The 13,338-nt window shown below is 54.9% G+C and overlaps 1 protein-coding gene across 7 annotated transcripts in view; it reads right to left on the bottom strand.

The window, feature by feature from the left end:
• The window catches only part of ATP11A (ATPase phospholipid transporting 11A), a 102,216-nt gene that overhangs the window by 24,089 nt on the left and 64,789 nt on the right, over positions 1–13,338 (bottom strand). For all 7 annotated transcript variants that reach the window (XM_070471386.1, XM_070471390.1, XM_070471392.1 and 4 more), the window contains exons 13-18: positions 13,028–13,201; positions 12,150–12,313; positions 10,459–10,530; positions 9,373–9,446; positions 5,665–5,768; positions 3,248–3,429 (exon numbers count right to left, since the gene is read on the bottom strand). In XM_070471386.1, coding sequence (XP_070327487.1) covers positions 3,248–3,429; positions 5,665–5,768; positions 9,373–9,446; positions 10,459–10,530; positions 12,150–12,313; positions 13,028–13,201 — 770 coding nt within the window. The remainder of the gene's footprint in view (positions 1–3,247; positions 3,430–5,664; positions 5,769–9,372; positions 9,447–10,458; positions 10,531–12,149; positions 12,314–13,027; positions 13,202–13,338) is intronic.

Raw genomic sequence — 13,338 nt, forward strand, 5'->3', positions numbered from 1 at the left:
AACAGGTCTGGTTAAGAACTGGGGGAAACTCCTACCCTTTCTAGACATAGAAAACAAAATCTGGATTCAGCTCAGGGACTGTAAGGTCTTGGAAGTCAAGACCAGAAAAGGCCTGAACAGAGGTGGTCAAATACCCCTCTAGAGTTCAGAACCACACCCTCCGAAGGCCCGGGGGTCCCTTCTGAGAATGTCAACCGAACGAGGCCTGCAAAGGGACCCCCCTGAGAAAGCTCACGACGGAACGGGCCGCAAGAGACCCCACCTTTCGAGGAAGTCAGACCAGAAGCCGGCACATAGGGACGCACCCCCTTCTTAAGTCACCCAGGAACATGCCGGAAAAGGGACGCCCCCCCCGAGACAAGCCCTCGAACACCACTGCTTTCCCAAACAGACCCGCACCAAGCTTCCCCTATGACGAAGTCGAACCGAAGGCTGAAGAGGACGCTCACCCTTTCCGAGAAAAGAGACAGAAAGGGCTGGCATGGGACGCTACCCTTCTGAAAATCAGAACAGAAAACAGGCCTGGTACGGGCAACCTCCCTTGAAGCAGACAGAAAGCTGAAAGAGGGACCCACCCTCGAGAAAACAGAACCAGGAACAGGCAAGGAATGCGACCCCAGACAAATCTGAGAAAATTTCAGAATCAGGATGAACCTGGACCAATCAGACTTCAAGACTTTTACTGAAGAGGCTAGAACCGTGGTACAGGGTTAAGGAAAGTGGATGTCAACCCTTGTAGGGACAACGTTCAGAACACGTAGGTCCATGGAAAGACCACGTACTGTGCAGCCTTGTCCATACAAGTGATAAGCCGTGTGAAAGGCGAGCCGGGACACAGACGCCCGCGCCTTCCATGCGACTCGCAAGCCAGAGAACGGCCTGCAAGAGGGGACCCACCTCCTTTACCTGAGAATGAGTCAGACAGGAAACCCACCGCTGGACATGGGGAAGCCGCCAGCCCTCCACAGCCCAGCACGCAAAGGACTCAAGTCAGGGTGGATAACACCTTACTTCGAATTGGTGAGGAAACAACGGCCTAGTAAATTGTGACGTTGCTGTTCCCCTTTCTAGAGTAGGACCAGATTTTTCTTTCTTGCAAAAAGACCAAACACCCTTTCTGAAAGTGCTAGACAGAAACAGGCGGCAAAGAGGGGACGCTCACCCCCTTTCTGAGAAAAGTCAGAACCAGGAAACAGGGCCTGGCAAAGAGGGGACGCTCACCCCCTTTCTGAGAAAAGTCAGAACCAGGAAACAGGGCCTGGCAAAGAGGGGACGCCCACCCCCTTTTCTTTGCACATAAAATGTCCTAGTTTTGCCTCCTGTCCAACTGGAGCCAAGGTTCCCCTGAAGAACGTGAAACAGGAGGAGGCCAGCCGTGCCCTGGGACCGGCTGGCTGGCGTCACAGGCTTCCTTGGCGTCAGACGCTGCAGGAAGCACTTGTCTGAGACGTGTTGCCTTTGCCGAAAGCTCACAGGAGGAGGACTGAGTGACGACCCTGTTCTACACGTGGAGAACGCAAAGCTTGCAGAGTTCACACAACGTGCATGAGGATAAACGGCCCTCTTGACCTTGGTCAGGCTGTCCCGCCATCCATGGAAGTCTGGCATCAAAGCCGTGCCCGCCTCACGGTGGAGGCTGGGCGGCGGGAAGGGAGGGCTGCCCTGTCTTCTAGGTCTTAGAGGCCTAGCTGTTGACAGGTGTGTATCCAGGATGTGTCCTGTTTCTGTTCAGTGCCGAGAGGAAGGAAAGAAAAGTATTCTAACTGGGATGATCTGGTTAGAACCTGGGGGAAACTTCCTACTATTCTAGACATAGAAAAAAAATATCTGTGATTTCGTCAGAGGCATCTGTAAAGGTGCTGGCTAGAGATTTTAGAAAACTGACTCGTGGTCAAATAGAACCACTTCAAAGCCACCCCCTCCCAGGTCCCGGGGGTCTGCTCTCAACGTCCTGAGGTCCCAGCTCCCCACTGAGGCCAACAGCTCCCACGGCCCTTGAGAGACCCTCAGCTAGCGAGGGTCCCTCCGCCCATGAGAGCCTCCCCCTTCCCCCTACTTCTTCCAAGGACCAGTCCCCCTCCCCAGACAAGCAGCCCCCTCCTGAACACCCTCCTTCTCCTCACACACGACCCGTCACCAAGCTGTCCTATGACCGCAGCTGCTCTGTGCTGAGACGTGCTTCCAGGAGCAGAGGGGTCAGGACTTAAAATAAGAACAAAACCAGCCTGTCGGCCAACTGTCTGCTGAGACCGAGGACCCGGGGAATGCCGACCCCCAGGAAAAACAGAGGTCTTGAGATCAGGATCTGAATCCTGGACCAATACAGACCTTCAAGACTTTTACACTGAGGGGCTTCCCTGGTGGTCCAGTGGTTAAGAATCCGCTTGGTAATGCAGGGGACAACGGTTCAATCCCTGGTCCAGGAAGATCCCACGTACTGTGGAGCAGCTAGGCCCATACACAGTGACTAAGCCTGTGCTCGAGAGCCCAGGAGCCGCGACCACCGAAGGCCCGGCGCCTCCAGCCTGCGCTCCGCAGCCAGAGAACGCCGTCGCAGCGAGACCCCACTCGCTGTAGCCTGAGAATGCCGTCGCAGCGAGACCCCACTCGCTGTAGCCTGAGAACGCCGTCGCAGCCAGCCACACGGCCCCGCACGGCAAGGATAAGTCAGTGTTGGATAAACACATACTCTCACACTTGGTGGGAAACAACGCTCAGTAATTTCGTGACGTTGCTGTTCCACTCTTCTAGGCTGGGACATATTTTTTCTTTTCTTCAAAATAAACTATAAACTATTCCTTTCACTGTGTGCTTCAGACGTCACAGTGGACAGAGGGCCCCTTCCTGTGCAGAATCGTGAAAATCTGTAGCTGGTAATCTGAGCAGCTATTATGGTGGGGTTTTGCAATCTTCTATTTCATTATTTTAAATTTCTTCAGTGAGCCACGACAAAAACTGTTAAGGTCTAAAGTATTAGTTATTGATTCCATTCTAAAGACCTGAAAAACAGCCCTGTATCTCGACTGTTCATAACTAGGTGTGGAAATGCTGGCATTCCTGGTTTCTTCTGGCAAAATGTGACTTAACAGGCCTCTTACTGGTGGAAAGTCAGGGATCACCCAGGCCTGACCCCACCCAAGGCATCTGGAGAGCCCGCCCAGCCTGACGATGCCCCCGCGACCCTGGGCGGCCCCGCTCCCCCTTCACACCATCACGGTTTCTGAGAGCAAGCACAACACGTCCTCACCGGTCCTCCACGGCTGTGGCGCCGAGCAGGATCAGGCCTGTTTCTATTTGCTCATAGGCTTCGGCTAATTTCTTATCCCGGTCCTGAAGCGCCACCTTGGCGGCCTGCAGCAGCTTGCAGATGCCTTCGTACTCTTCTGGGACGAGCCTCTTGTAGGCCACACACAAGGTCCGGAGCCCCTCCTGCAGGACACGCAGCAGCCCTGACCATGAGCCCGAGCGTCACTCCCGGAAGCTCTCCCGACATCTGCTCTCCAGCTGAGGTGACAAAGTGGAGAACCAGAGACCCCCGCCCCAGTGCCAGTCACCTGTGGCTGAACTGCTCATGAGCACGTTAGATACACAGTCATGATCGGCTGTCAAGTGCTCCAACTAGTTAGCGTGGGAACACAGAACACAAACCAGGGCCATCGAAAGATAAGACCTTAGTAATAAAAGATAAGAGGTTAATAATCCAGAGTTGTCCCAGAATGTAGAATTGGAGTGAACGGTCAGCAGAAGCTTTAGAAATAAATAAAACCTTGTTTGTCAAGGCAGATATGGGACTTCCCCTCGTGGAAACATGAAGTAGAAATGCTTTTCTCTATTCCTCCTGCTAAGTACTAATAAAACCATAGACACTGTATATAAAATGATATTGATACACAAAACCAGACAGACATATTACAAGGAAAAAAAATTACAGTCACGAGCTCTCACAAACATAGACGCAAAGGTCTTCAACAGAATGTCCGTAAGCTGAATCCAACAGCATATCCAAATGATCATTCACATGACCAAGTGGCATCTATCCTAGGAATGCAAGGCTGATTCAACATATGAAAATCAATGTAATATATGACACAAATAGAAAAAGGAGGAAAAACTCATATGATGACTCAACAGATGCAAAAAAACCCAAACCCCAGCATCTGACAAACCCCAACCCCTTTGCACGATTCTTGTTATTTTTCAGTCACTCAGTCGTGTCCGACTCTGTGACCCGATGGACTGCAGCACACCAGGCTTCCTGTCCTTCACTATCTCCCGAGTTTGCTCAAACTCATGTCTACTGAGTTGGTGATATCGTTCAACCATCTCATCCTCTGTCGTCCCCTTCTCCTGATTAAACCACTCAATAAACTAGGAGGAAAGGAACTTCCTCAACCTTATAAAAGCCACACACGGAAACTCAGCCAGCATCATACTCAGTCAGGAAAGAGTCAAAGTTATTTCCCCTAAGGTCAAGGACAAGATAAGGATGACTGCTTTCCCACTTCTATTCAACATGGTGCTGGAAGTCTTAACTAAAGCAAATAGGCAAGAAAAAAAAGGCATCCAAGTTGGAAGGGAAGAAATAAACTTACCTCTGTTCTCAGATGATAGGATCTTATATGTAGAAAACTCAAAGGATTTCATACACAAAAATGTTGGAACTAATAATAGACATCTCAGTAAAGGTGCAGAATACAAAGCCAGCATACAAAAACAGCTGCATATTCTATACACTAACTATCCAAAAAGAAAACAATCTAAAAAGGAAATCGAGAAAACAATTCCATTTATAATAGCATCAAAAAGAATAAAATACCTAAGAATGAGTTAAACCATGGAGGTGGGTGAAGAATTCATAGACCGAAAACTATAATGCGTTGCTGAAAGAAGTCATGGAAGACCTAAGCGGATGGAAGGTGTCCTGTGTTTATGAATTCCAAGACAATATTCCCATGATGACCACACTATCCAACATGAACTACAGATTCTGTGCAACCCTGATAAGAATCCCAATGGCATTTTGTGGGAATGGGAAAACTCACCCTAAAATTCACATGGAACCTCAAGCGACTCAGAATAAACAACAATCTTATAAAAGAAGAACAAGGCTTAAAGATAGACTCACGGTTCCTGGTTTCAAAAGTCACGGGAAAGAGTTAAGTAACCAAAACAGTGTGGTCTTAGCATAAAGACAGGCAGAGACCAACAGAACAGACCTGGGAGCCCAAAAGGGAAAACCTGCATATGTGGCTGCGTGACTTTTTACAAGGATGCCAAGGCTGTCCAACAGGGCAAGAATAGTCTTGTTCAACCAACGGTGCTGAGACAAAGCTCTGATGACCTAAGAACAGACTGAGTACTTGCTTCAGGTGAAATGTGGAAGAAAACCAAACAGATGAAGTCACAACACACAGCGCCAGTCCCTAGAAATCCTCCGGAGGAAGATCTCCTCTCTCCAACAGCGTCATACTGTGCTTGCCATTCTGGACAACACACCCCTCTCCAGCCACCAAACGCCAGTGGAAGGCTGCGGGGGGCGGTGCCCCCCTGGAGAGGATGCAGCTGGGCCCCCCGCAGTGCGCCCTCCTGCCGCCCAGCAAGAGGGCCCCCCACCCCCTCCACGGGAGAAGAGACACGAGGACCCCCCATTCCCCAGCATCTCACCACCGCGTTGCGCTCCACTCTGGATTGGATCTGGTCCACTTTGCCTTCTATCACTCGGGGAAATATGGAAGAATCTGCTCCTTTGCAAAACAGGTAAATTTCTCCTAGAAAACGAGGTGAGAAGACTTTCATTGACTCACGCTATGGGGAAGACAGAGATATCTTTCAAATGATGCTTTTATTTAAAAACAAAACCAGGTGGATAAGGAAGCTGTGGTACATATACACCATGGAATATTACTCAGCCGTTAAAAAGAATTCATTTGAATCAGTTCTAATGAGATGGATGAAACTGGAGCCCATTATACAGAGTGAAGTAAGCCAGAAAGATAAAGACCATTACAGTATACTAACACATATATATGGAATTTAGAAAGATGGTAATGATAACCCTATATGCAAAACAGAAAAAGAGACACAGATGTACAGAACAGACTTTTGGACTCTGTGGGAGAAGGCGAGGGTGGGATGTTTCGAGAGAACAGCATGTATATTATCTATAGTGAAACAGATCACCAGCCCAGGTGGGATGCATGAGACAAGTGCTCAGGCCTGGTGCACTGGGAAGACCCAGAGGGATCGGGTGGAGAGGGAGGTGGGAGGGGGGATCGGGATGGGGAATACATGGATCTCCATGGCTGATTCATGTCAATGTATGACAAAACCCACTGCAATGTTGTGAAGTAATTAGCCTCCAACTAATAAAAATAAATGGAAAACAAAACAAAACAAAACCAGGGGCACCAGTGCCGAGGCTGTTGTGGAAATGTCGACGGACCAGTTAACCTGTGAAGCCGGGAACGCCAAAGCCACAGACTCCCGCCCCTGCAAAGCCTCATCTTATTCCAACATCACCAGCATCTCAGGGAAGTCGGGAAGAAGGACAGACACTGGCTCCAGGCAGCCTTCCTCCCGTCACCTCCACCAGCTCCCTGGCAGGGATGTGACTGAGGGATAAACCACCACAGGACCGGGCTGGGGTTTGGGCGTAAGGACACAAGGGTGTGGCCAACCCCAAATGGGCAGTGAGCTGCTGGGGCACCGGACGTGACCATCGGACCAGCCTGTGTGCACTAGAGTTACGAGACGCATCTGTGGTACTATCCTCCCCCACCTGCCGCCCCAGTCACTTCACACGTGTCAGTGCTGGGGGGCACACTCCTCGCCCCTCAAGCTGGAAGGTTCTCCCTTAGCCAGGTCAGGGTGGACGGGACACGGCATCCGCGCTGACCACAGGTTGCTGGCACCGGGGCTCCTGTTTTATGAGGAATATCCTGGCCTGCAAAGCACACAGCTCTGTTCGTGGAAACACCAAGGGGCTTGTCTCTGGAACCGGGGTCTCTTCCAAATTTGTCTTCAGACAGAAATCTCGAACGCCGAGGAGAAGCCTGCACTCTCAGCCCTTGACCCAGGACTCCTGGTCGTGCGCCCGCCAGCCTGGCACGGGATCCTTGTGGGCACCAGTTGTGGTTTCCATGCAATGCTCACACGTCACATGACACAGAACAAGTTCTCTGGTCCAGCCAACTCTGAATAGTGATGCAGCCTTGAACAGTAATTCTTTGTCCTAGAAAAATCCCAGAAGACTCACAGTAATGGCTTGTGAACGACTGAGATTTCCCCCCGTCCTGACCTGTCTTCCCTCTTTACCCGCTGGAGTGTGAGATGTGTTCAGCCTAAAGCTGCGGTCAAGCAGAGAACGTCCGGAGTGCAAGGCGACGTGTAAGGCCTAGAGAAGACAGTCCTGGGCAGCAGCTCTAGCTCCTGCTTCTCCGGGCTGGTAAAGGTCTGAGAGGTGATGCCTCCAGAGCAGTGCCCGCACACGGCACTGTGACTGACTGCGGTGCCTGGGCCCAGGCAGCGCCCGCGGCTGCAGCAGCTCCCAGGGCGGGCCACTGAGCCCCGGGCCGCAGGCCTCTGGCCTCCATCCTGCCCAGGAGGCCGTCACTCCGTGCAGCCGGTGCCAACGCCGGGGAGGAATCACTGCTTAGAGAACAGCTTCCTTAATTAACGGAGAAGGGGATGGCAACCCACTCCAGCGTTCTTGCCTGGAGAACTCCATGGACAGAGGAGCCTGGTGGGCTATAGTCCACGGGGTCACAAAGAGTCAGACACAACTGAGTGATTAACACTTTCACTTTCACACTTTCTTTAATTAAACAGTCAGCGTCTGTGGATTAACTGCTGCCGCGGTGGGCTCCGATGCCCTGGCCTCTCACATGAAGCCCCAAGAGGTGCCCCAGGAAATCTCCTCAAGGAAAGGACTTTCAACAGCTCAGTCGCTGAGGATGCAAGTCTTTCCCATGCCCCAGTGCCTGCTCCAGGCTCAGCCACGCTGTTCATGGCCGAAGTGGAGCTGTTTGTGAAGACTCCATATTCCAGCCCCGGGTACCAGGATGGAGCTCCGGGCAGTCCAGGAGAGCGTGCGGACAGGGCGGAGGATGGTGTCTGAGCAGCAGGGGTGTCACTTCCCGCCGCGGCGGTCATGACGGCCGGCTCACGGACTGTCCCCAACACGGTTCACCTCCTAGACCTCACATCTGTGCGGGGGAGTCACTGAACAAGAAGCCTGATGGTGTGAACTTCTGCAGCCGAACACCTTTGCCCTGGATAAGCCAAGCACTGCCCAGAGGCAGCGGAGGCAGCACGGGTGCCCGGGGACTCGTCTCCAAACACAATAGGCAGCGCGCTTCCCATGTCCCACCAACCCCGTGGCCATGAGCTACAGGATCATTGACATAAAGTGCTTGAGCTTTCACGGCGTCACTGGTGTGAGTCTTGTGGGTGGAGCCGTCACATCTGACAACCCGGTTGGAGGGGAGGGAGCCCCATGGGTCAGAGAGCCAGCCCAGCTGGCCGTGTTCCCCAGGGTGTGGAGCGTGGTTCCCAGGGAGCGGCTGAAAGATGGGCTTCAGCACCCCCCGACGTCCCTACCAGCTCGGGAGACAGAGCAGGCACTTCTGGTCAACGCGGTGTGAGGACCATGTTGACGTGGAACCCTCCCACGTGCCCTCAGACCGTCTTCAGGCGGGCTCTGTTTATAGTTTCAGGGCAGCGTCTCCGTCTGCCTGCTTGCCGGGCAGGATTCCAGAGAGAAAAACATAAGCCTGGTATGGTCTAGTTTCAAGAAACAACAGAGAGTAAGATCCCACGTCGCTTGGTAAGATGCCACGGAAGCCGAGTCAGCAAGCGCCGTCCGACAGCATTCACCGAGCACTCAGCACTGAGGTGGCGGGAACGCTGCTGACCAGGTGTACCCCCCAGTCAGGACGCTTGCGGCCCAGAGAGGACGGGAGCCCTCACAGCTCACTGGGCCGAGGAAACCACGAAGGCCTCCGACAGGTGGTCGAGGAGACGTCCTGGGAGAGGGTCTGAGGTGGAGAGCCCAGACCGGGGAGGGTCTGCGGGCGCGGATGGGGTGGGGGGCCCAGGACACAGGCTGCCTTGTGTCTAAACTGAGGGGCAGGTGAGGAGGCGCCCGGTGGATGGGTCACCAGACTGCCCCTCAAGGGAAAACCCAAGGATGCCTAAGCCAGCCTAAGATGCTGGGGCCTAAATAGGGCTGGAGGTGAACAGCCAGTGCGGGTTTCTCTGTGTTTAAAAGGGAGGACAAATGGTTAAATCCTAGAGCCCCACTGAGTTTAGGCGTCAGAATAAAGCACAGCCACAATGGATCATTTGACAAATCAAAGGGAAAGAAATTTCTACCTGTAGCAGACTTGACAATTACACTCATTCGCCTTCTTACTGAGTCGAAACTCAAAATTTCCAGCAACTCAAACCTGAAAGAGAGATTGAAAACTCATTTTGACGACCACCTGGCTCCGTGAGTCACCGCATCTGGGTGACGGCCAGCCTCCCTGCGGGTGACACGGCCCCTAGAGGAGCGGGTGGGTCGTCGGCCCGTCACGGCTGTGAGGCTGCCCGGCCGCACCAGGTGGTGATGGCCTGAGACGTGCTCTCGCCTGCCTGTCCAGCTGGGAAGCAGGAGCCGGACAGCAGCGTCACTGTCCTCCCCGGGGTCACACCAGGGCGCCCGGAGGCCCCCACGTTGCTTTGGGGAAGAGCCACGGCTGACCGTGGCTGGAGAACCCAGAACCCCTTCTGGAGTCAGGGGTTCACCACCTCCCCCACACCCTGGGAGTCTACTTTTCCAGAACAGAAATTTAAAATCCCGTTCTTTGAGACCATCGTCACCAAATGTTATATTCATTACCAACTGCGCCATCTCCGTAACAGCCCACTAGTGCTTATTTACCCAGGAGAGATGGACAACCCCACGGTCCAAGTCAAGTCAAAATCGAGACACGCGCGTGTCTCTGGGACCAGCACTTTCAGGCTGGACAGTCCCTGAAGGGCGATGTGGAAAGCGAGACATCCCCCGTGCGTCTCCTGCTCAGCGCTTCTACAGGACCCCACCCTCCACGGCCTGGAACGGGCTCCGCGGACGCAGCATCCCGGGGCCGCTGAGGGGGGGAGGGCTCACGTCTTCCCTCTTGTGGGGATCAGAGCACGGCCCCGGGGTGTCAGAGCGGACGAGAAGGGTCCCGAGCTCCTGCAGTAAAACAGGCCCTGCATGGCATCACCCGAGCCTGTCGGACGGTCCACCACCACCCGACCTCTCCTCTAAGCGTCCGACTCAGACTCCGGGCGTTCTGGCGACGTTCTTGGGGTCGTTACCGAGAAGGGGGAGGAAGCATCATGGGAGGAGCACAGAGACTTTGGTGTTTTCTCCGGTGAGAAAACGCTGGGAAGACAGCGCCAAATTCCGCTCCCATCCGGTGGTGCCCTCACCTCTCCACGCCGCCGTCCCGGTTCAGCAGCTCCATGCAATTGTCCTTCAGCCTCAGGTACGTGAAGCCAAACCTGCGGGGCAGGCAGAGCCGGGGTTAGCGTGGACCTGTCTCCTCCCCGCACATATTTCTCTTTCACACTTTGGGAGAGCTTTCCTTTTGGAAAAGAAACGCTTCCAGTAAAACGGAGACTGTAGGCTGCATGGCGAAGTCAGTACTGCATTTATTCACTGTATCAAAACATTCTCCATGAGCCCAGGGAAACTGGACTTGGGAATGGCCGCTCGGCGCCTCACACGTGATGCGCTGCTTCCTGCTGGTGGCTCTGGCGGGCAGCAGGTCTGCGGACTGGGCCCTGTCTCTACTATCAGGGCGGCCCTTCAGAAGTTGGTTATGCTGTCAGAATTAGGACGTGGGAGCCTGTCAATCTCCAGGCGGACGCTCGGTCTGCTGACAAGGAAACCACAGCCCAGCTCAACACGGGGCCGCAGGGTGCTCGAGTCGTGACGTCCATCCAACACCGGCACGCGCGGGAGCTCTGCCCACGCCGGCCCAGAAACAGGCCAGAGGAAACGGGCCTGGCTTCTGGACGCAAGGAGCTTACGGGAGGTGGACACACGCTCGAGCGCCGCGGCAGCCTTGACAGTACGCAGACGCCGGGGCCTGCGGGTCAGGGCCCGCTGGCCTGGCGGGAGCTGGCTGCTGAAGGAGAGGCAGCTCGGGGGTGGTCCCTATGACTGAACGTGCCTCAGTGCCTGAACGCTCGTTTTCCAAGAAGACATAAACCTCGCTCGCTTTGAGAAATCTCCCCTGGGTATGCATGAATATGTATGCTGAATACACAACATACACACCTGATATCACTTTCAAATTGCAGGGGAAAAATGCAGCATTTAGTCCGTGACAAAAACATGGTTCCAATAGGCTAGAGGTGCCCGGTGTCCGCGCTCCGAGGGCAGTGAAGGGGGAGGTTAGTGCCTTCACTGATTTTTTAACTGAAGGGCCGTTGACTCAGACTATGGTGTGAGTTTCAGGCGTACAGCGGTGCGACTAGGTTCTTGCCACAGCTCATATTCTGCTGCAAGTTATTATGAGGTTCTGGGTTAGTCCCCTGTGCTCTGTCGCCAATCCCGCACCTTCGGAGTTAAATCAGGGTCATCGGTGATGAGAAAGGAAAGACCTGGAATTACGCAACTGGAGAGAAGTGTTTTCCCGAGTGTTTGCGTACAGCCCCGTGTCATGAGGCAGCAACAACTCCCAGAAAGAGGCCTGAAGGCGCTGGCAGGGCAGGACTCGGGGCGAACGGTGAGCAGCCCAGCGCCCAGCCAGCCCTTCCGCGCTGGGTGACTCTGCGGAGGTTGCTTGACCTCTCTGAGCATCAGCTTTCTAGGATGGACGAGGAAGACCTGTCACAGGGATTCGAAGGCTGCATCTTAAAAAAGCCTGTGAGTGTTTCAATGCCTCTACTTACTGTAGAAGTTCGCAGGGAAAACTACCATCTAAGACAGCAGGAGGAACCCACATCCACTGCCGTGGGGATCAGAGCCCAGTCAGTGATCACCTGGCCCCCACCCTAGTGGAACGCACCGGGCCCAGGGGCCTGGTCAGGATGCTGCCAGGACGCGTCCATGGTGACGGTGGACAGTGCCCAGAACACCCCCGCTTCCAGGGCCAGAGTCGCCCGACACGCACCTCTGGATGCCCTCGACCAGGGCCACCTCATCGGGCGAGGACGAGATGTACACGGAGCGCTTCCCCGAGTCCGGCGACTTCCGGGGTCCGTCCACTTCATCGTCGTCCTTCACCTGGATGGTGTGGCACAGACAGAGGGCCCGGAAAAACAGCTCCTCCCGCTCCTGAAACACAGCACAGCCCACGGCTTTAAGCACGCCCGCTTAAGACAAAGGAACCCAAACAGCCGACGACAAGCAACGAAGCAGGGCCTGCAGCCGCCAGGGGTCAGGGAGCGTCAGCTCTGCCTCTGGGGGCAGCCGCGGGGTCCAGGCCAGACAAGATGGACATGGGCTCAGGGAGGCGGCAGGTTCGAGTTTCTGGAAGGGCCTCCTGGTGACCGCTGACGAGGGTAACGGCCCCTCCTGGAGGGAGAGGCCTGGAGCCACAGCACCAGGCTGTGTGTGTCTGTGCCCATGTGCGTGCGTGTGCACAACCGTGCAGCTTGTGGGAGCACCTATGCGGCCTGATGTCTGTGTGCCCATGTGCGTGCGTGTGCACAACCGTGCAGCGTGTGGGAGCACCTATGCGGCCTGATGTCTGTGTGCGTCCGGGTCTGTGTTCCTGTGTGTCCATGTGTGAGCACGCACAGCCTGCAGGGTCCCCTACTCTCAGCCCACAGTGACCCAGCTCAAGTGCGACGCGAGCTGTCTCCAGCCCCGACGCGACGGCCAGATTCACCGGGGACACCTGCACCCACGTCTTTTCTTCCTGCGAGTCACGGGAGAGTCGGTTCTGTCCCAGACCCCAGGACGAGAGGTGCCCTTGCTCTGTCCCGAGACATGCCTGTGGGAAGGTGGGGGGGGGGCGGGACGAGGGCAGGGAGCATGCCTACCTACCCGCCCACTGGTGCCCGGGGAGGCGTCGATCATGTCGATGGCGGAGGCGTCGGGGAGCACCTGGCCGTTGCAGACGGCGTGGGGCACGTACACGTGGCCCTCCACGCAGCACTCCTTGAACTCCATGTTGTTCTCGGTGAGGGTGCCCGTCTTGTCCGTGAACACGTACTCCACCTGCGGACACGGCTGTCTGCCAGGCTGCCCCCGAGGGGCTCGGGCCCCCCACGGCGCCACCCCTCCCCCAGCGAGCTCTGTGCAGGGCGGGTCCCGGCTGTCACCCCCACTCAGCAGGTCAAGACGGCGCAGAGCTC

Source organism: Odocoileus virginianus, chromosome 8, assembly GCF_023699985.2.
Source record: "Odocoileus virginianus isolate 20LAN1187 ecotype Illinois chromosome 8, Ovbor_1.2, whole genome shotgun sequence".
Classification (NCBI taxonomy): domain Eukaryota; kingdom Metazoa; phylum Chordata; class Mammalia; order Artiodactyla; family Cervidae; genus Odocoileus; species Odocoileus virginianus.